This window comes from Miniopterus natalensis, chromosome 8, assembly GCF_054644295.1.
Source record: "Miniopterus natalensis isolate mMinNat1 chromosome 8, mMinNat1.hap1, whole genome shotgun sequence".
Classification (NCBI taxonomy): Eukaryota; Metazoa; Chordata; class Mammalia; order Chiroptera; family Miniopteridae; genus Miniopterus; species Miniopterus natalensis.
This window is the reverse complement of record NC_142088.1, coordinates 61,102,153-61,124,521: the sequence shown is the minus strand read 5'-3', so window position 1 is coordinate 61,124,521 and position 22,369 is coordinate 61,102,153. Positions and strand designations below refer to the sequence as shown.

At 46.2% G+C, this 22,369-nt stretch overlaps 1 protein-coding gene and 1 long non-coding RNA gene across 4 annotated transcripts in view; one reads left to right on the top strand and one right to left on the bottom strand.

Moving 5' to 3' along the window:
* The window catches only part of ZEB2 (zinc finger E-box binding homeobox 2), a 125,942-nt gene extending 110,229 nt beyond the window's left edge, over positions 1 to 15,713 (bottom strand). Inside the window, exons 1-2 of one of the 3 annotated variants that reach the window (XM_087819869.1) lie at positions 15,429 to 15,713; positions 12,665 to 12,806 (exon numbers count right to left, since the gene is read on the bottom strand). In XM_087819869.1, the coding sequence (XP_087675995.1) occupies positions 12,665 to 12,737 (73 nt within the window). In that variant the 5' untranslated portion in view covers positions 12,738 to 12,806; positions 15,429 to 15,713. Of the gene's footprint in view, positions 1 to 12,664; positions 12,807 to 13,013; positions 13,036 to 13,716; positions 14,028 to 15,428 lie in introns of those variants that run through there. The other 2 variants (XM_087819868.1, XM_087819870.1) reach the window with 2 other exon arrangements.
* A 3,726-nt stretch (positions 15,714 to 19,439) lies between these two features.
* Positions 19,440 to 22,369, top strand: part of LOC107524579 (uncharacterized) — a 42,371-nt gene continuing 39,441 nt past the window's right edge. The window contains exon 1 of the long non-coding RNA XR_015714902.1: positions 19,440 to 19,795. This is a non-coding gene — a long non-coding RNA (uncharacterized LOC107524579). The remainder of the gene's footprint in view (positions 19,796 to 22,369) is intronic.

The window sequence follows — 22,369 nt, the reverse complement described above, 5'->3', positions numbered from 1 at the left end:
GAAATTGTAACTGTCAGAATTAGTCCTAATTGCAGATGCGAAAGCTGCCATTATAATAAAAACAGAGGCAGTGCAGGCATTAAATGTAGCAGCCTAATTTGTGAGACTACAGAAAAGGTAGAGTAAATGAATATTTCATTACTTTAATTACCAGGGACTACTCTTTTCTTGCTGTCTTATGATAAGTGTTGCTGTAACTAGCAACAGCAAACATCCACTAAAATATAAAGTGCAATAATCGTCCCGCTGTCAGGATCACCGCTTTAAAATACGAGCCGGGAAAAAAATATAATGGTTTATCTATTTCTTAGAGATTGCAGAAGTAGGAGATGGAAATTCATTTAATGTCAGGGGGAAAAAAAGCACACACAAAGGCACCAGTAAACAGGTTTTAGTCAGAGAATAATGGCTCTGAGCGAGAAGGGTAAAAAAAAATCAGCTGGCTATACATTTGAAGTGTTAGCCCTAAAAGAATGCAAGAAAGGGAAAAGTAGGAGGTAACAGTGTTTGGACTTTTTAAGGCAAAATTTTGTTTTGTGTTGCACAACGTGATGGCTTGAACATTAGAAAATAAAACTTCAGTGACTAGGGGAAAGACAAGAGGAGAGCAAGTGGTTTTCAAATGATTAAGCAAAGGTGGAAAAAGTTCAAGTTGGCAAAAGTTGAGAAGCTCGGTCCAGCTCCATTTAAAAAAGACTAGATGAAGCCTGCCAGGAAAAGGGCTCTGCCTGCAGTTTCAGAGTACTGATTCATAAGATCTGGGGAGTAACAATAATTGCTCACCGCTGACACCTTGAAAAGCCCCGGCATCTCTCTATAAATGTCAAATTCAGGTACGGGGGCAAAGCGGGCCGGGGAGGTGGCTGGAGAGAGAGGGAGGTGGGCCTGGGAGCGGGGGTGTGGTTGAGGAGGCTGCTGAGACTGGTTGAAGCCAGCCTGTCTCTGCATTTATCACTTTGTCCCAGAGGAGGTGTTTGTTCAACATAGCAGTCTGACAGCAGAAAAACACGGGGGCCAGAAGCCCTATCAAAGAACCTACTGACACATATCATTTGTGGTCTTGGTTTCACAGGGCAAGGCTCCCTCACCCTTTATCTGCACAAGTATAAAACTCCACACATGTCTAAGTGTTCAGTATAGTTCAATCCTCTCCCTTCCTTTTTTTCTTTTAAATACTGTAAACACTACCTTGAAACACCACTTTTGTTCAGGACTCCCAAATGCTGTTTGAAAAACCATAATAATTTGCAATCGATTTGGCATCATCTGTGTTAAGGCTGGTAATATTGAGGGAAAATAGGAGGAAACGGTTTCAAAGCATAAAACTTGTCATTTATCCTAAATGATACACTTAAGGAGTAGATTAATAGGTGTAAGTAAGCTTTGTAAGAGTCATGTGGCATAGGGAACACTTTTTTCCCTGACAATAAATCCCACGAAACAGGAGTCTACATTAATTCTTCACCTCTACTATGTTTGTTGAAATGTATTTCATTCACAAGCTGTATGATTGTAGTGAAAGTTTAAGAGAAAAAGTAGCAGAGTTGGGGTCCTAGGGTGCGTTTGTGTGTGTGTGTGCATATGGCCTGAATTTAGTTTTCACATTCTAATCAGCAGAGCAAAGGTGATAGAAAACCTTTGGAGTGCAACCATTTTGCTTAGAGATTTCCCCCTCTTAGTGGGTCTATTTATTATGAAAACACAGCTTACTGAGGTCTTTATATATAAACCTCACCTCTTAAAACTGAGAAATCTCATGATGTGAAACACTTCCATTGATGTGCTTTGTGTCTAAAACAGAAACTTAGGTCCTTCCAAGAATAGGCACAGTGCAAAGTTTCTTTGACTACAGTTAACTTAGATATATAAGATAATATAAACACAATTTGAACTAGGAAACAGTGAAAGCAATCTACTACATTTATAGATCACTTGGGCACAGAATCCTTGAAATTTACTCATCTGTTTAAGAGAGAGGAAAAAAATCTCATCTCATAAATAGCATGATATCTTCATCTGTTGATCTATTATTGATCACTTATTTTTGGAGGTAGTGTCTATCACCTTGTCAGGAGTACCTTTCTTTCTTAGAGTTGATTATAAAAAGAAATAGGAAACCGTATATAAATAACAAACATCACTATATTGTCATAGCAGCAGTGTAACTATTAGAGGATTCCATTACACATTTTTATGTAGAACAAGTTTGCCTTTTGTCATGGGAAATCATTAGTGACAATCACCTGTTCCCAAAATAATGCAGTCATTTACCTCTGTTACCTGAGAGTATTTTAAAATGTTTCTACCTTATCATGGTAATTCAAAAACACACCTTCCCATATTTGCTCTTGTGATAAATAAAGTTAGCTAAACTGACCAGTTCTGCACTTATTGTTGGCTTGAAAGAATACATTCATTTAAGTGGGATTTAAAATTCTAACTTCAAAACATTCAAGTTCAGAATTAGGTCTCCATTTTAAAGTAGTGTGTGTGTGTTTGGGGGGGGGGGGTTAAGTTGAAATAACACACAGCAATCAAGAAAAATGAAGAACCAGAAATGGATTACATACAATAGAACATAACGTTTAATCCCACAGATTATAGGGTCTGGAGTTTTAATTTTATAGAACTAATTTTTCAAAAAAAGAAAGGTAACTTAAATGCGTACACCAACATTTCTGTATTGTCTTTTAATTCTAACGACTGCTTCAAATGTCCCCTCAGCTCAGTAGTTGAGCTAAATTTGTAAAAAAAAAAAAAAATTTTTTTAAATCATGAATCATTATGATGATTACATTCAATTGAAAAATGAAAGCAAAGTCCAATGAGATCCTTCTTGAAATGTTTGCTCCCCTTCCATCCCTTATGTGTCCCAGCTGCTTGCTCTTCCAAAGTCTGTTTTTTCAGAAGCCGGTATTAATTTCTAACCAAGCCTGCAGCATCCACTGTAATGTACCCGGGGCGTTAGTAGCCATCGTTAAGTTCTTGGGCCACAAACACACAATATCTGATGAGAAACTGATCCCCTTCCTTCTCTTTTCTCTTTTCGGCTCCTCTAACTTTCCTGTCAGGAGCCTGAAAAAATATGCGCAGTTACTGTTGCTGAGGGGAGACAAAGTTTAACTTCTGGGTTGGCAATCGGAGAATAATTCATGAGCAGATTTCTAGCAAATGATATGATTTGCTAAATTTTGGTCTTTGATTTATATTTATGTACTCCTGCTACTGCTAAGGTTTTGCCAACCTCAATTAGATCATGAATGAGATCATTTTAATTCAGCCCCCAAACTGTGACCTGACCATGGTCTGAAAGTGTTCAAAAAGTAATTTTAAGCCTCCCTTTGATTTGAAAAGGAATACTGCATGCTTGGTCGTTCATACAAATAACATAAAACTTAATTATTGGATGATTTGGCAGAGGACCTTCTTGCCAAACAACAGTCAATGCCAGCTACTGTGATGCTGGCGGGGCCCGGGCCCCCGCACGCACAGCCCCCTGTACACAGCGTTTGTTCATTGTGTCTCAGGGCAAGATGCTTTCAAATAGGATTCATGGATCTGGGAGGCAGGGTGCACGCGAAGGATGCACCATATTTATAACTCCAGTTAAAAAATGCTGTCTCACCTAGAAGGGAAGTAGATCTGCGCTGTCAAATCACCAGGAGGCTGTGACAAAGGGAGCTTGCAGCCTGACACACGGTGTAACAACATAGCAAACACCTTTAATTCTGTCATGTCTCATACCCTTTACTTTCTCACACATTTGTGGCTGCTCCAACATTGACACCTACACTCTTTTTCAAAACTAAATAAGGCAATCTTATTTGAGCCCAAATGCAACACCTGTAAAGTTATTCTTGTGCCCAGTGAAAAATAACTATTAACTCCTTCCTCTTAGAAACGCCTCTCTGCTTGCTTTGAAAAGTCTCAAGTTGGGAAGAGCCGGCCTGAGGCCCTGATTCTGAGGTTCACATGACTTCCCAAGCTCTGGAAGACAGGCAACACTTCCCCCTTGAAAAGGGGTGAGGGCTGTGACAATGCCACTGTCCGAATCGGCCTCTTGCAGCTTCTCCAGTTGAAACCCTTTCTCCATCACACAAACTTCTGGTGTCCTTTATAGTAAGGAGAGACGCCCCAGCTGCTTCATTCCCTCTAGCTACCATGGTCTAATATTTTAAAAGCTGGAAATGAAAATAGCTTTTCTAAAGATATTTCCTGGAATTTTTAATGTGCTGCCTGATTCCTTTCTTTTTTTTTTTTTTCCTTGCCAATTATAAACCACCATTTGGAGGGCTTATGAGCAATGTAAGTCCACCTCATCTAATTAAACCACATTGTTTTAAAAGCTTGAACAGTTTTCATGTCTACAGGACTTGTCTGAATAATAAACTGTTAGAGCCAGAATTCTAAGTGTCTTTAGAGAGCTGGGATTTTTATCTGCTGGGCGCAAAGGGCCAGGCACTCAAAGAGTTAAAGAGTGTTCCCGCATTACTGGGTAGGTTAATATCACAGCTGCCTGGTAAAGCATTATCCCGGTACCTCACTTAACAAAAGCCTCCTTTTGCAAACAGACTCCCACTTTCCCCCCAAGTGTCCAAAGGTGTTTACTGAAGTAAATCTGCCTAAATCCTTCATTGCTTGGGTCAGGGGGGTGGCTAGGAGGGGTGGAAGGTGTGGGGATAATCTCTTTTGGTAAATTCTGTAAATCTTCTGGGAAAAATAAAAAAATAAATCAGGAATCTGTATCACATGCTCTATACAACTTCTAATATCTGCCTCTGCTAGTTCTGCTCTTACAAGTGAAATCTGCCACAATGGTTATCCGAAAAGCCACGTTTCCAATCCTTCACTCTACTGTTTGAAGCCATTGCCCTCCCAAAGTTGTGTGTGTGTGTGTGTGTTGCATGCTTAATCTAATTGTTGAAGAAAAACTGTTGGTATCTTAAACGCGGTTTCAGAAAGAGGGGAAAAAAAGACAAGACAGTTTAAGAGCAAGATAATGTAGCTGAAAAGTTGTCACGAGAGGTTTCTGCTCTTGCTGTGGTCTCATTCCAATACCATTAACTGCATGTTACTTCTGCATGTTGAAAATGGAGGCAAATAACACAGTAAAACCTGACAGGTCCGCCTGCGAGGGTTTAAACAGTTCCCAGTAAGAAGGAGCCCTTTAGGCATAAACTTTCTCTCTCAAGAGAACGTGAATACCACCAACCCCTCCCTAGAAATCTTGCAGCATCCAGTTTGAGATACGAAAAGGCTGTCATCTCACAAATGTTAAACATACTAAAAAAATCTGAAAAAAAAGTATGGAGAAGGTGTGAAAAACGTGGCACTTTACAGCCCTCAAAGCTTTTTAAAATAGAACAACTTTTCCCCCTAAAATTCTTTTCAGAGAATTTTTTTTTCCTCCTTTTTGGCTCATTTGAGAGTTTCTTTCTTGGCTTTTTTCCCCTTTCATTTGAAAATATGAATTATCATAAAAAGTCAGGGGGAAAAATGGGAAAGTCTTTTCCAGTTTTCCTGAAGATTTATCAGTGTGTTGAGGCACGTCTCCCTTTTTCTCTGGGCCAGACACCCACTGCTGAAACCAGACCAGGGCCTGGGGAGCCTCTATCCCTTCCCCTGAGCGGTGTCCACCCCCCACCCCCTGCCCTCACCTCCCGCCCGGTGGTAAACAAGCCGAGCGGAGCCAAACAGTAGGCAGCACTCGGGAGTGGGAAGCCCGCACACCTATTCCCCATCTAACGGGCTTCTGGGGCAGAACCTGATCCCTCCCTGACACTTTCTGCCTCAAGTGTTGAGCGGGTGGCCATGAATAGTACAGACATGCCATCTTGTAACACTATATGCCTGTCAGGAGGGACAGGGCCTGGTTGAGCATCAACTATATAAGGCTGGTAACTAGGGAAAGCCCAACAAACAGCCACAAACACCTAAGTTATTTTACTCAGCCACTATCCTGCGCCTCTCTCCCTCTCTCCCTCTCTCTCTCCCTCTCTCTCTCTCTTTCTTTTCATCTTGGCTTTCTGTGGCAGAATGCAAATGGAGCCTGCCGGCGGTGAAAGGGCTGAATTGTGATTAAGAGGAAGAAGAGCTCCTTTCTTTGTTCTGCCCTCAGGGGATGTTTACTGGGAGAGACGCGGCGGATCAGATATGAAAGGCATTCAGGTCAGCATTGATGTGAGCGAAAGTGAAATCATACCTAAGGCATTCAAAGGACCGCCGTGTCAGGGGTTCAGCTAGCGGGGCAGCTACTGTGCGCGTCTTCCCGGAGAGGCAGGAATCTTTGCACACACCGGCCACTGTTCTCTCCCTAATTTACTAAGAAATTATACAAGTTTTACCCCTCCTGGCTGCCTCCCACCAGATGACACAAGAGTTAGTAGTTTCTCTCTTTATGGACCACACGCGAAATCAGACCAACTTCTAATAACTGTATTTCCTAAAGGAACCAGCAAGGCACCATCTGAACTGTGAAATCTTTTTTTTTTTTTTTCCAAAGCAGGTGTATTCATATGTACTACATACATGCATAATATGGAACGGAGAACTGATTGAAGAGGGAAGCCAGAAAGCACAGGCATGGATGGCTTTTTTTCTTCTCACCTCCCTCAGAGGAAATACAAGACAACACACACACACACAGTATAAAAACAGTACCGAACACCTTAAAACAAAATTCTTTATTTACTTTGTAACTACTAGTTACACTTTTCCTGAGAGCTTTCACTCTGACACAACTGTCACCCAAGATAAAAGTATTTGGCACATAGCTATTAAGGCAAAGACTTCCATGGAGTCTACTGATTATTATTGCTTTCCTTAAAAAAAAAAAAAAAAAAAAAAAGCTTGATGAAGAAATACTTGGCTCTTACTTTTTAAAAGTTTACACTCCCCACAGCCCAAATAGTCATTCAATAGATTTTCCAAGTGGTAAGCTGATGCTATTGGCATAAACAGAGCTATGTAAATATATACCAAATTCACAAATCACAGGAAACACACAAATAATGAGGAGGTGCCTAGATGTTTCAAGGCTTAAAAATGAAAAGGAAAATCACATTTCATCTTCTGATTGCTAAAGAAAGAAAATAAATAGGGAGGGGGGAGTAGAGCTATATTTATTGGTTTTTAAATCATCCTTCCCTCTGCTCTGAATTATTTTTTTCAACCTTCACATCTTGGCTAAAAAACATATTTGGGCTTATGTTAACATCTGCTTTTGTGATGACATTTAATTCTGTATATTTTCAACTAGTGTTTCTGCATCACAGATTTTCCTCCTTTATCTCTTTGCTCTAAAAAGACAACCAAAGAGCAATCAAAAAGGTGTCTGACTTGGCCATTCAGACAATTGCCCCCTTGTGGGAATGCGGGAATGAATGGTACAGTGGACACCCCGGCACCATTGACGTTATAAACATGTAAATGAAACACATTAGGGCAGACCATCAATTGTCTGTGAGCATTGCAAACCTGCACCCCCTCTCTCTGTGACAGGCACAAAACAGTGTCTACCTTGGGAAGCCACGGTGCTGGGGAGCAAATGGACAAAGAGTTCCCTTTCACACAGAGGAGAATGCACCTTAGAAGCCTTGGGAGAATGCAGATGACAAAAACTGTTGTGAGGAAAAGAATCTCCCGCATCTTGGAATAAATGCGGCTCTGCCAGGGAGCTAGCAACACCCTCCTTTCCTACCTTCAGGGCACACACATTTTTCCCAGGAAATATTCTTAATACAGTATTAGGGTCTTTGATAACCTCTTGGAATTTCCTTTACTTTGAGCAAATTAAGCAAGCAAGAAAGGAAGCATCTGAAACATATGACACAGCAGCTTAGTGGGGAACTTTTCATCTTGGCTTTATTCGTATCTGTAAATGAACGGCTTAAAGACGTGGGTTTATTTTTATTTGGCAACAGAAACAATGCAAAGTTTAAAATCCTCAGCCGACCCTTACCCCTGGTGGAGCGTCACGCCATGGACGCCAAGCAGGCGAGTGGCTCTGCTATGAAGGAAGTCATGTTTCTACCCCAACTCACTTAGTTTTTCCAAACCCAAATAAAACAAATAGATCCGTCTAGATACACAGCCCCCAGCCCCGTGTGCGCGCGCGCGCGTGTGTGTGCGTGTGTGTGTGTGTGTGTGCAGTGTGACAAAACTTGCAGAAGGTCTCCAGAGAGATAAAAGGATGGAGATGGATATCCTTGGAGCACCCTTAGAACTGGTGGGTACCTGCCACACAAACTGCCTCTGAGCGCTCTGAGTGCCACACAGGGCTTCCTAAGCAGCTCATCAACTTTATGAAGAAAGCTGGTGGCAAAAGATTTTCACACTTGCAAAGACAACCCAAGCCTGAAGCGGCTGTGATCCGGAGGAAGCTCCCCTGCCTCCGTGAGCACCGGGAGGCTCTGACGGGAGGCTGCCCCATCCCAACTTCACCTCTCAGACAGGAGCCACATCCTGAAGGAGGGCCTGCCTGCATCTCTTTTCATGTAAGCACCCCTGAAACCAGAGCAACTTCTGTGCCTTCCATTGCCCCTGAGCATCACCACTAGCACCTCAACACCCTTTAAGGAAGTGGTCAAAAGTGAGGACTTATCTTAAACAAGGACAGTCATTTCTGCTCATCTGATTGTTTTTCCTCTAGAATCCAAAGCCCTGAAAACATCCATCTTTAGCCCTTGTCTTTACCACTGAGAGCCAGAGACCAAAGGCTTTTGTAAAAATCTCTCCCAGTCCCCATCCAATCCCCCAAACCTTTAGCTGAAACTTTCAAGAACAATTCCATTTAACTTTTCTTCCTTCCATGTCCCTGTTCCCTCCACTCCGAATTCAGCTTTCCTGTAAAAGACAACTTCACTCCCTTTTCTGAAACAAGCAGTTCCTTGATCTGATTTTTGTTACACTGTGCATGTGCTGCAAAGTGCAGTTTTTCAGAGGCTGTTGCTGGAAGGCGGTGGGTAGGGGAGGCAGGCCCGTCTTCCCAGGCTCCGCAGGAGGCAGGAGGGAGCAGGAGGCAGGAGGGAAGCCCGGGCATCCCCAGGAGCCGATGCCCGCGTCAGGGGCTAAAGCAACAAACTTTGCAAGTTACAACCGGGCTGTGCCACTGGCAGCAGCAGCCGGGCATCTCCGGCTCCCAGGGCTCATTTCTGACTCCAAGGCTGTGTGGAGATAGTGGGGTATAATCAGGGGAATTGAAGGGGGGAGGTGGGTTTTCCCCTCCTCTCCAGCTTCAGTGAAAGTGTTACAAAGTGAGTCAGGCGACTGAAGATCATCTGACTGAACTTTCTTGAAACCGACACACATTCTTGTGTGCGGCAACTTGCTTTTTGCCTCCTTTCCCCTCACCCCTCTCCCCCTTTCTTCCTGCACATCTTATTTTCTGGGAAGAGATTTCATCTTTTCTATGTGGGGCAAAGGAGACCGTCCACTATGGATTAACTTGGCCCTGGCACTGTCTCTGCCAGGCATCTTTCTAGCCTGAGAATAGGAAAGGCTAGATGTTAGTTTCTTGCTTCTCTCTTTGCAAATTTATTTTCCTTGAGCTGCCTCCCTTCCCCTTTGCTTTTTAATAATCGTATACAACCTCGTGTTCCATCTAACGCACGTTCCTCGACCGGCCTTTCTCACACTCACTCACGCGCGCGCGCACACACACACACACACACACACACACACACAGCTTTACTCGTTTTATCTCCCTGTCGCCTCAGTCTATATATACACTGTTGACTTCATTAAAATTATATAAAGTGCCATTCCAGTTTCCTGGATGGCCATCTTTTTTCTTTTTCCCTTGCAGCTTTTACTTCTATGATTAGTACTGCCATTATTCCTCTCCAGGAATTTCTATATGATTTTGATAAGCATCATCATATTTAGTGTTATCGGCAAAGACACAAGCTCAAAAGTGACATCTTTTCCATGAATCCAGGAAAGAAGAAAAATCCACTCAGTTCAGATAAATCCTGGCAATTCCCAAAGGAAAAGGCATTGGATACATGCTTGATGAGAAAGAAAATGAAGGAAAAAAAAAAGGGGGGGGAGACACTCTTCTACCTGCTTCTCAAAACCAGGACCCTGCCCAGTCAGATTAAACCCAAAGAAAAAACACGTACACGTAACCAATCCACAGCATGTTTTCCCACAGATTATTTGGGAAAGAGACAGGTAACAGTCAAAGTTCGAGAAGCTCTAAAGAGATGGACAGACAGGCTCGCTGTGAAGTGTGCAGAGACTGGGCTAAACGCCTTAAAATGCGCAATTCAACTTTCCATTTCAGAGTGTGAGGCTTTTCCCAAGTTAGGGGCTGGGCAGAGGACACGCGGCGGCGGTGCCCGGGGCTGAGCCCCTCCCTGGCGCGGTCCACCTGTGAAGCCCCCAGCAGGCCTCCCCTCCGAGGGCCACCACCCTCCTGCTGCCCAGCGTGCCCGGGACGCCCGGAGCCCTGGCTCTCCCCAGGCCTGGGCTCTGGCCTGACCTCACTGCTGGGGCCAGGCTGGTCAACGGTGGCAAAATCCCGAAGGGGGTGGGAGGAGGCAGGCAAGAAGAAACAAACATTTTAAACAGTCTCTTCTGCAAAAGAACACTTCTGGGAACCTTGCTTCAAATCTCATTCTCTTTTCTCTCAAAAAAATGACTGTTTACCATAAGGGAAAAAAAAAGCCTCCTTGACACAAAGCTTTTGTTATCCAGTTGATCAGCAACGTGCTTTAGATACTTGGGGGGGGGGGGGAGTCCACAACAGACATTGATTTTAGAAAATCAATAACCAACATTTAATAAAAGGAAGAGGGAACACAGGAGAGGAAAGAGGGGGACACTAGGTGTAATTTTAGTCTCTACTAAATTACCCAGTGATGGGGAAGGGGAGGTCTCCTGTGTAAGGACCACCTTAAATAATGCCAGACACTAGAGTGAAGAAAAAATTAAATTGAGAGAGAGAGAGGGAGGGAGGGAGAGAGAGGGGGAGAGGGAGAGAGAGACAGAGAGAGAGACTTAAAAAGAGGCAGCCTGAACTGGATCCTGGGGAAGCAGCTCGGAATATATTATTGTACTTGTTTTTTGTAATACTAAGCCAAGCAAACAGATCAAAGGCAGCACAAAGGGAAAAGGCAGGATAACATAACGAACAGTTTCTGACTAAAATTCCTCTATCACTCCCCCGTATGGCCCACACCTCCACCACCACAAGCAAAGGACACACGCACACAGACACACACCCCACACCCAGAGAGACACAGAGACCGAGGGGCCGGGGGAGACGGGGAGAAGCACCGTTCGTCTCTCATCACAATTCTCTGTCTTTGTGCTTTTCCCCCCGGCGCCCCGCACCGCGCCCCGCCGCCCCCTCCGCGCCGCGCACCCCGGGCCGGCGGGCGGGCGGGCGCGCGCACAATGGTCCCCGCGGGAGGAAAGTTGCTCCGAGTGGGCCCCGCGGCCCCGCGAGGCGCGGGCTGGGCTCGCGGGAGGCCGGAGGCCCGGCCGGCGCCGCGGCCCCGCGTCCTGCTCCGGAGCGTGAGCGCGGCCCCGCGCCGCCTGAGCCGGCGGAGAGCGAGGGCAGCGAGAAGTTTCCTATCCCGGTCCGGGCTGGCGCTAGTTCGCTTGTTTGTTTTGGGGGGCCGGTTTTTCTTTTTAAACTCAGTATCCTCCGTCAGCTCCCCCGGCACCCTCTCCGGTCCCCAGCTCTCTCCCCTCCCCCAGACGCCTTCTGCGCTCTTGCCAATCACTTTTCTCTTTTATTCCCACGATTTTGTTGGGGGTAATGCCTAGGGGGTCTCTCTCTCCCTCTCCCTCTCTCTCTCCCCCCTACTCTTTCGCCCTCTCCCTTCTCTGCTTCTCCCCAAGAAGGACTACTAAACTGTCACCGCTTTCATCTCCCACCTCCTGTGTCTCCCCCTCGCACCCCCATCTTCTTCCTTCCTGACTCAGCCTGGATAGCGGGCTCCTCCTGACCACGTAGAAACTGTCCAGAAAAGTCTCCCTGCGCCCTTCGACTCGCCAGCCCCCCGGCGAGGGGCCGGAGCCCGCTGGAGAGGAGCCCCCCGCCCCCAAGCCCGCCCGGACCCCGCCGGACCCCGCGCCGGGCCGGCCGAGTCCCTCCCACCCCGCGGTCCGGGCGCGCCCAGCCGGGCCCCGCTGCCCGCGGACCGTTACTTGGCGTAAGGAGAGGCTGCCGGCGACTCCGGGAAGAAACTTTACGCCTCGCAGAGGCACAGCCCGGGGCCCCCTCTCTCTCCCGCGCCGTCCCTGTGCCACCCCCGCCCCTGCCCCGGGGTCCTGCACGCCCCGGCCCCCCGGCCCCCGCCCTGCCCCAGCCGGACGCTCGCGCGGCGCGGCCGGGGACCCGGCGGGCCAGGAGCTCGCGGGGCGGGCGGCGGAGGTGGAGGGAGGGCGGGGGCGCGGGCGCGGGGGGCGGCGGGCCGGGGGCGCGGGGCCCCGTCCGGACCCCGGCGCTCACTTTGCCCCGCACTTCCCCAACTCCCCCCGGTCCAGCCGCCGCGCGCGCGGGGCTCGGGCGCCGGCCGCGGAGGGAGGCTCGCCCGCGAGCCCCGGGCGCCGCCGGCGCCGCCGCCCCGGTTCCTTTCCCCTTTCCCCCCCTTCTCCCCGGGTCTCGAGCCGCGGAGTGGCCCGGAAAAGTTTGGTTCGGGCCGGTTCTTACCGTTTTTCCTCCTGGGATTGGCTTGTTTGCGCCTCTTGCACCGGGGGCCATCCGCCATGATCGGCTGCTTCATTGATAAGAGCGGATCAGATGGCAGTTCGCATGGACTCGGCGCCCTGCTCCGGCAGCACGCAGGCTCGATCTAGCAACCAAACACAGCGACAATGTGGGCATCGCCCGCGCCCATTGAGACGCGCGCGGGCCGCCCCGGGGAGCCGGGCCAGGGCCCCGGCGAGCACCCATCCGCGCCCCCCGCCGCCAAAGCGAAACTTCGGCGCCCCCTCCCCGCCCCCCGCCCCGGCCTCGGCCCCAAGGCGCTTTGTGTTTGTTACTGTTTGCTGTGTCGCACCCGCGAGGGGATCAGAGACAAGAATTACATCTTCACCATGAGTCATAACTCCTGACCGTATGAGGGAATGCACACGCTGCCGAGCGCGGCCGCCTGACTCGGGCGGGCGGACCCCGTCCTCCGAAAAGTCCGCCGCCAGCCTCGGCAACTTGGGGCGAGCCGGCGCTTCCCTTCGCTCCCACCTCGCCTCACCCACCGCCCCATTCCCCAGAGGAAACAACAAACAAACAAACAAACAAAAACAACGCGAAACAGCCCCCGGAGGAAGCACACTCGGGCAAATTGATAATAGTAATTATAGGAAAGCCCCCTCGCCCCGCGACCCCTCCCCTCCCCTCCTGGAGCTGATCGAGCCGCCGTCTCTTCCTCCCTCCACCCCCCCGCCCCCAAATTAAGCTTTCCCGTTTCACGCCAGAATAAGAAATATAATTATAAGCCTCTTTGGACACTGTCCCTCCCCCCCCACCACCTCCGCCACTTTGACAATATTTACTTAAGTATTTCCCCCCACCTCACTCACACACATGCTCCCCCACACTGGTTCCCTTGAATAGTTCCAGTAGAAAAAAAATTTTTTTTTTGTTTTTTTTTTTTTGGTTTTTTTTTCCCCCTCAAGAAAGGAAAGAGAAAGTCCAACCGCTACGGCAATACTTTTAAGCTCTACTAAATGATCGTATCCTTTCTGGCTTCGAAACTTTTGTACCTAAAAATCGAGAGAGGCGCTGCATTTTTTCAGCTGAAACTGTCAAAACTTGGAGAAGGGGAACCTCGGAGGCAGGCAGGAGAGGAGAATCCCGAAACTCCGTGGGGTTGGGAAGATGCTGTGCCTCGAGGATTAGTTTAAACAGGGGGCTATAAAAGATGTAACAGATGCAAACTGTAACACAGGGCCATTAACCCCTTCTCCGCCGAGCACACTCGGTCCCCACGCCCCGCACCTATTGTCTCCGCGCTGGAAGCTTTGCGGAAAACCTGGAAAGTGAGTATCAGTTTCCACACGTTTGCTGAGAGGGGTGGGGGTGGGGGTGGGGGGGGGAAGCGGAGAGAAGGGGAAGTGAGTTATTTAGAAAGCACCTTGAATTTAACCTAGGCAGAGTGGGAGAGTTTTAATTTAAGTTTGACACATTTTTGTCATTTCTTGGCTCTCCTCTTGATTTGAAATTGTTGGGGGGGAAAAAAATCCTGAAATACAGAAATGGTCACACAAGTGTCTGGGATGAAACAGCTGGCCTGTCTGTATTCCTGCTGAGACTTACACACGATTGCTTATAAATACATGTTTAATAAAGTAAGCTGCTAGTTTTATGAGCATGTGTGTGTGAGGGAGAGACAGGGCATTTGTGCTGTAAACTTTATCTTTGCCTGCTCTTTCTAACTCTGGAGTTAGTGATTGCTTTCATCATTATAGGGGGAGCATGTAAAAAAATATATGTGTAAGTAGGTGGGAGAGAAACACATTCATGCCAGTGAGGCTCACCAGTGTTCCTGGGAAACTCCTGCTACCTCTCTCTCGACTTTTCAGTGCCAAAGTATGGAATGGGATAAGTGTGTGTGTGTGTGTGTGTGTGTGTGTCTCCTACTAAATCCATCTATACTACTATGCCATTTAAAATACAATTTCAAAAGTTATCTTTCATTTAAAACCCTGATATCCTGACAGCAGTTTTCATCCCAGCTGTAGTGACTGTCCCCCCCCCCCTCTGGTAAACGACTCAAGTTCCATGAGGACTTTCACTTCTTTATTTATCATCACAGAAGTGAGGTGTTACTTCACATACACACACACACAAAGAATGAAATAAAGAAATGAAACTCGCTAAGCAGACAGAAAACAGAGACACTTTCTGCTTAGAAAACAGCCTTCTCCGGTGGGAGAGGAGAATGGACTCCCATATCTAAGAGAAAGACCTGGCCTCCCCCCCCCCCCCCCCAGAATTTAGTAGGTTTGTATCCATCAAGTTTTGTAATTATTAACAGGTATTTGCCAAGTTTTAATTGCTGAATACAATGGCTTGGAACTAGGTGCGAAAATGGAACAGAATCTCTCCCCTTGAAGAGTTTTTATTCCAACCGTATAGTTCTCAATAAAACTTTTCCTAGCTCGGGTGGCGAAAGGCACCTTTGGTTACCTGACTGGACAGGTACAGGGCGAATTATTTGGGGAGAGGGGAGTAAGAGAAAAGGGAGCGGAGGGAGCAGGAGCGAGAGAGACATCGGAGAAGTCACTCTTGGGAGAAGCTTTTGCCATAAAAGAGCTAAACCCACCTGAAATTCCTGCCCACAGACACTCCTCAGTTCAGACTCACATCCCCACTTAAAAGGAGAAAAATCACGAAAGGGAGAGTGGGCGGTGATCGCACCAAAAAGAAATAAAAAGAGGGAAAAGAAGAAGTTAAAAAAAAAAAAAAAACCTACCTGCGAAGTCTTGTTTGTAGTTTTGGCCAGAAATGGTGAGAAGAAAAAGCATGAAGAAGCCGCGAAGTGTGGGGGAGAAAAAAGGTGGAAGCGAAGGAACGGCTCCCGGAGCGAAGTGCGCGAGCCTCGCCCAGAGTGCGGGGCGCAGGACCGTTATTCCTGCGGAGCAGGTTAGCACTGATCTCGCTTAGCCACTCCAGGAAACACAAACCTGGGGACGGACTGACGTGTTACGCCTCTTCTAATGACAATTTTTTCTTTTTCTTTTCTGTAGGAGAGACCCTGAAACACGCGCCACCTATCTTTGTGGGGAGGGATAATTGAAGCGCCCTGAGCGTGAGCATCATGTGAAAACGTGATCGCCAAGTTTCTCTCTGGGAAAGGATCTGGGATAGATTATACCTTGAAGTCTCCGCAAACGCTTTAGTGGAAGAAATGAAATTCCACCTCCCTCCCTTCCTCTCTCCCTCCCTCTCGCTCCCTCCCTCGCTCCCTCCCTCCCTCCCTCCCTTCTCCACGCCCCCCCCCCCCCCCCCCCCCGTCGAGCCTTTGGCATCATTAGCCCCATCACTGAGTCCTACGGAGCGCAGGGCGGAAAGCGGTGCACACCACTCACTGAACTGGGGGATTCTGAGGGGTGAAAGTTAAAGGGGAAGATCCCGGGTCCTCAATCCAGGCTGCCTCGTCTTACGCAGATCTCTCTCAATGACCAGATTGGAGATGCACATGAAGTTGTGTAGATTTCTCAACACAGCTTCTGGAACTAAATTCTTTGCCTTTTCTTTTATTATTATTATTTTTTTATTTTTAGATGCCAGAGTCAGGGAAAAAAAAAAAAAAAAAAGGCTGCATGTGAACTGCATCTTAGGGGGAGTGTGTATGTGTGTGTGTGTGAGATGAATTTCTGGATTGGATCTTCAAACTGGAAAGTACTTTGGCATTTTAAAAATGGGGGTCTCTAAGTAAGGAGCAGAGAGCGCTGGGCTGGCGGATCTCTGAATCCTACATCTCACCGAGACCTTGCTATAAAGTGAGTGAGTGTGTGCAGCGAGCCAGGAGGAGAGAGAGAAAGGCCATAGAGGAACTTAGCGGGGAAGGAAGAGCCTGGCATTAAACAGCATGGGGTCTAAGTTTTGGAGTCTATATTTTTTGATATTGCAATTAAAGTAAAATTAAAAAGAAAAGACTCCACCTTTGCTCTGGAGGGATTGGTTATGTAAATATGGAAGGGATTTCCTGGAGAATACAGCTTTCTACTGTATGGTTAATGAAATAATCGCTCAAAAGCTTCCAATGTGACGCTTCTGTCGTAATCCAATCAGGTTACATAGGTCCTAAACAAGAAAGATATTTTCCACATCTGGAAGTCAGCAATTTAGCAAGTACTGCACATTATTAACCAATTCAGAGCCCACTTCCCAGGGGAATTTTTTTTTGAAGTTTAAGTGTTCTTAACCAATGCTCTGCTGTTTTGTTAATCAAAAAGCTGGTTTACACTGCACATAATTGGAACTAATATAGAAGTAAATAAAGACAGCCAAATTCGAGGATGCTGAGCACAGGCATTTATCGGGAAAGGAAGAAATCTCTTAGCCTCCAATGGTTCAGGCTCAATTTCTTAAAGAACTGAGGGGTTTTTTTTTGTTTTTTTTTTTTCTTTAAGAGTGAAAGTGCTTGTGAACCTCAGAGAACAAATAAACTTCCAGTCCCACAACCTTAGGGCTTCCAAGCAAAGGTAAAGGTAGAGGTGTCAAGAGGACTGAAGAGTAGCCTCATGCCATTTTTTTTTTTTTCTGCTTTAATATTGTTAACATATTACAGCCCCCTGTTTTCAGTCTGATGAAATCTGAAACAAATAATACCCTGATCCAACACTAGACTTTTACTTATATTAAGATAAACTGCTTTGAACTGTGCTTTGAATGTGTGCCTAAAGCAAGACTTTGAATGTAAGAGTCACTGGCAATTGCACTCAGAGGAGGGAAAAGCCACCACATGGGTTGCCACATCCACACTCCCAGAGGTGAACGGCTTTGTATTTTGTGTGTTTATTTTTATTTTTTTTGGGGGGGAAGAGGGGTGGGATAGTCACCAGCAAGACCACAGCCAATTCTTACTTTAGGGTGCAAGAATGTCAGTTCTCACAGTTGGTTTCAGACTCACCTCTTTTCTTAACTTGAATATTTATTACAATGAGAATAGCTGGATAAATTAATCTTCTGCCCACCCCATTACAGATAAATTATCTTAGAAGAGGAGCAGTCAAGCTCGTCAGTCTAAAAACTAATAATAAAAAAGAAAATTAAAGATTTCCAACATGGGTCAGACACATTTTCAATTTACTGTTTTACATTTCTTTCAATATTTTATATATGTATACATATATTACATATGTGTATGACTTATCAAGTCCTTTCTCTGAGATTTGTCTCTATTAATATCCTTTCTTCTTCTTCCCACTCCCCCCCCCATTTAAAAAAAATTGGAATTCAGCTTTCTCTAGAAGTTTGCCTTTCAGCCGCCCCGCTCCCATTCCAGAGGAAGTCGAAGCCCATTGCACTGGGTGATCTTGGCAAGAACCCCCTCCGGGAGCCCAGGTAGCCACTGGGGACACACACACACTCACAGGCAAAACTTCAGGTCCAAGGACCCAGTGGAATGGCTAACAAGTCACTTGTCTTTATCATCTATATTAATGTCAGGTCATCTAGGATCTGACTTACAAAAAAGGCCAAAAAGACTCTCAAGTATTTCCACTAAAAACACCAAATCATTTGATTACTCTGGGCTCAGTACTTATTCAAGTGGCAGCAGGCAGCCCCAACACTTAGCACTGGGAGTTCCGACATGCAAGTATTTAACATGGGGTAGAACAGCAACCTTCCAGATTCCCTTCAAGGTGGCTATTTGGAGGAGGCAAGGTTAGAGTCCCTGCGAGGGGTGCGCACCCGGGTAGGTTGCCCCCCCAGCCCACGCTCGGCACGCCCCTGGCACTCCCCTCCCCATCTGCCCCGCAGGGTTCCCACCAACGCAGAGGCGGTGGGATCGGAGAAAGCCGGAATATAAATTTGTCCCGAACACTCCCTTAGTCCGAAGGCCAGGTCGGGGACAATGGGGATAGTGGGAGGGGGTTGCAGAAGCTCAGGACGCAGGGAAAAGTCGAGACTGAGAGAGAGAGAGAGAGAGAGAGAGAGAGAGAGAGAGAGAGGGAACTGGGGGCTGCTATCTTTAGGTTCCTCGCACAGCAAAGCAACTCCTGCAAATGAATCGCTCCTTCCCCGTCTTTCTTCTCCATTAATAATCCATTTCGAGATTAGCACAGACCAAGGGGATTAAAACAACAGATACATGCAAATGTGAAATAATATTGCAATCGATATTGGAGGGAGAAAAAGAATTCTTTAGGATTCCTTTGAGTAAAACAAACTGCCTCCCTCAGGATTCCCTCCACCCAGGCAGGGTGAGAAGATGCACTTTTGTTTTCCTATTACCTCCAGCCGGGACCTGGTGCATGTCCCCCCATTCACCTCTCAGTCTGTCAATTTCCTCAACTTGCACAGCTTCCCCCCCCCCCCCCCCCCGCCTCTGCCCCCAGCTCCGCTCCCGGGCCCAGATGCCCGAAGAGATACAAAGTTTCTGCTCTTGAACACACAGGCTGTAAAAGGAATTCGAATTTGGCCACAGCTAAATATTTTTTTTTTTCAAGCAAATTCTGTTTATTTTGTACAATGTGGAGAAAATTTTTTAGAAAGGAACTTATTCTCGTTTTGAAACAGAATTGATCTTTCCTCTGGAGGAATTATTTGGAGCCCGTGTTGTCACACAGGAGGTGGGCAACTTCTTAGTGCAAGCAAAGGGTGATAAGGGGTCCCCTGGATTGGGAGTGTGCGGAGGGGGTTGGGGGCGGCAGGGGTCCAAGCCAAGCCAAACGGTTTTCTCACGTGCAAAACTCACAATCCAATCCTTTCGGAGTTGAGCCTAGGATGGGGGGGGGGGGGGAATCAGGAGCATCTCTGAGAAGCCCTTTCAAACAAAATCAAAACAGGACTAGAGAATCTCAGACAGTCCCTAACATCCCTGCTGGGAGGCCCGCGGGCTGTGGAATCTCGCACGTCACCTGGCCCCAGCAGCGCAGCCAGCTGAACGGTTTATTTTATTTTATTTTATTTTTTTTTTTTTGAAGTTAAGGCTGAAATCTCGGCTTCAGGGCTTTTGCCGACGTCTCCTCCACTGACAGGAACCAGCAAACTTCAAGACTCAAATGAGCGTCTTAATTTATTGACGCAGAGCCGCTCTGCTCGTTGCCCCCAGTTCTCCGCGCGCTCCGCGCCCCGCGCCCCAGCTTCGGTCCCGCGTTTGATCTCCCGGTAAGGCCCCGCCGCCCGGCGGAGGAGCGGGGGGGGGGGAGGCCCCCGCGCGCCCCCCCGCCGTCCCGCAGACCTGTCCGCGCCCCGCGCCCCCCGCCCCGCCGCGCGGTCAGCTGACCCGGCTCGCGCGCCGGCCCCCGCCCGCCGCCCCGTTTCCGGCCCGGGGTCCGCGAGCCGCGCGCGTCGCGGGAGCGCCGCGGCCGGGAGGTGATGCTGGGGGCTGATTACCATGAGAAAGGCTGTGCCTGGAAAAGCCGCCTCCACGCGACTGTCAATCTCGCTAAGGAGGAGAGGGGGTGGTGACGGAAAGGGGCCCTGGAGGAGTCACCAGAAAACTTGGAGCGAGTTGGACGCGACGCAGGCCCGAGGAGGTGGCTTTCGCCCGAAGTTGGGAGGCGGCGGGCTCGGGGCGCGGCCGCCGCCGCCTCGCGGGGACTGGAACCCCAAACCCTCTCCCCTCCCCCTCCCTCCCGCGCGCCTTTTCAGCCCTTCTTGCCCTTTCCCCTTATTTTCTTGAAATTCTTTCCCAGTTGCATTTCCTGCATTCTCCTTTCTTTCTGTTTGATCTCTGCCTTTTGCAATCTCTTGTTTTGTTTCTTAACAACCTCTCTTCTCCCTCGCTCGCTTTTCTGCCTCCTTTCTGTGTCCAGATTTATCATTTCGTTTTGCAAACACAATGTTAAATATGTAATTAATCTACCAGCAGGAGGTCAGGGACACCCTGACTAAAATAACTCCTTGGCTCATCAGAGAACAAGTTCACCAGGTGTCAGTGAAAAGAAAAAATAATAATAATAATAATAAAGGTATAAATCAGTCATCTCAGGAATCATAATTCCTTCTTATTCTGAATTATCATATCAGCTCAAATTGACTTTCAAAAATACAGAATCTTCCTAAAAATGATTAAGACTTGGAATAGGGAACTTCTTTAGAATTAAGGCAATGTGAAACACTTTCTCATTATTAGTGATGTTTTAACAGTGTTTAACAGACTTTAGAATTACAATAGGTAATTTAAGGAAACTTAAACTGGGCTTTTTCCTTTCATGACTCTCTGGAAAGTGTAGAAAATCTCCCAAAGTACCTCCCCACCCCCTACTCAAGATCAGTCTATTGGAGAGAAACATCACCTCATGCTTTCTGTACATGCTAAGCAAAGGCACAGCTTGAGTTGTTGGGTTGTTTCCTTGGCCAGGTTGCCTCATTACCTAACAAGTTAGTGAACATAGATAGGGCTGCTTGTGTCACGAATGTGGCTTTGTTTTGTTTTGTTTTCCCTTTTTGTCTGTCTTTCATTCATTTTGGGCATTCATTTGTTCCCTTCTTAAAATTCAGAGTTCGCACTTGTTTACACTTTGTTTACCTTGTTGAATTTTTAAAATTTGTTAGAAGTCAATCGAACACGTATATGAAGCCTTTTTTAGGCCAAGAAAAATAAAGATGCATTTGAAAGATGCCTTTTATGCTTCATAATTATTAATTGACATTTTATGATGAATAATTAATCATTTGAATAATTTTGGTATCTCTGATCTGAACACATATTTGCATATCTAATGTTTGATTTTTAACTGTGTTTTTGAAAAAAAAAATGTTCATTCTCTTAGGATGAAGAAACAAAGTAACATTTAAATGTAAGCTTTCTCTTCAGCACTTGTAAAAGTTTATTTATTGATTCGAACTATTCTTTCTATATATCCATAAAACTTAACAATTTTTAAAGCATTTACACATAGCAATCACATACAAACATGTGATAGAACTGCAGTTAATTAGGAAAGGCAATACCCTGTATAAAATCGAGTCACTCTCTTCCCTGAGTGCAGAGGTGTGTGTGAATTATACACCATATTTTCTTACTAGAATTTGGTCATAGAACTTTTTGGTTATGTCTGTGTATACATGACCAAAGTAAAATATTGAGACAACTGACAAATTTCAGACCTGGTATTTAAAGATAATTTTTTTTTCATTTTTAACGTATTAATATGTGGGCAGGTTTAAAGTTATTTTAAAATTATTAAGCAAGCATATCCCTGATATTTTTATGCCTTGTGTCAGTTGAAGCCCAAAGTAGCTATTTTGAATAGCAATCCTGCAGATCCCCACTTTTATGATTAGGTGATTTTCTCTAAGTTTGTTTCCTTACCTACAATGTGGGTGTACTAATAGTGGCCATTCCTTAGGGTTTTACAGAAAATTAAATGAAGTAATACATGAAACTTCATTGTAGTGTAGCTTTATTATTATAATGAAAAGTTGAAAAAATAACGTGGAATATACAGATCGATTAAAAACAATATAAATTCTTTATGACTTCCAAAAAAGACTATTTACCTTTTGGTATTATTCATAATTTTTCTATTGAGAAATGAGAGCTGTGTCATCAAGTGAAGAAATAAAATGAAAAGCATCATAGGATTTATAGCTGGTTTACAATTCTTTAGACTTGTTCAAAGGATGCATAGCCACAGTTGTGAAAATAAGTACAGTATTTTTTTCTTCTGTTCAGCAGTTAATTTATTGTATTGGATATGGTCATAGTTTGGTTACAAATACCAGACTTCTCTT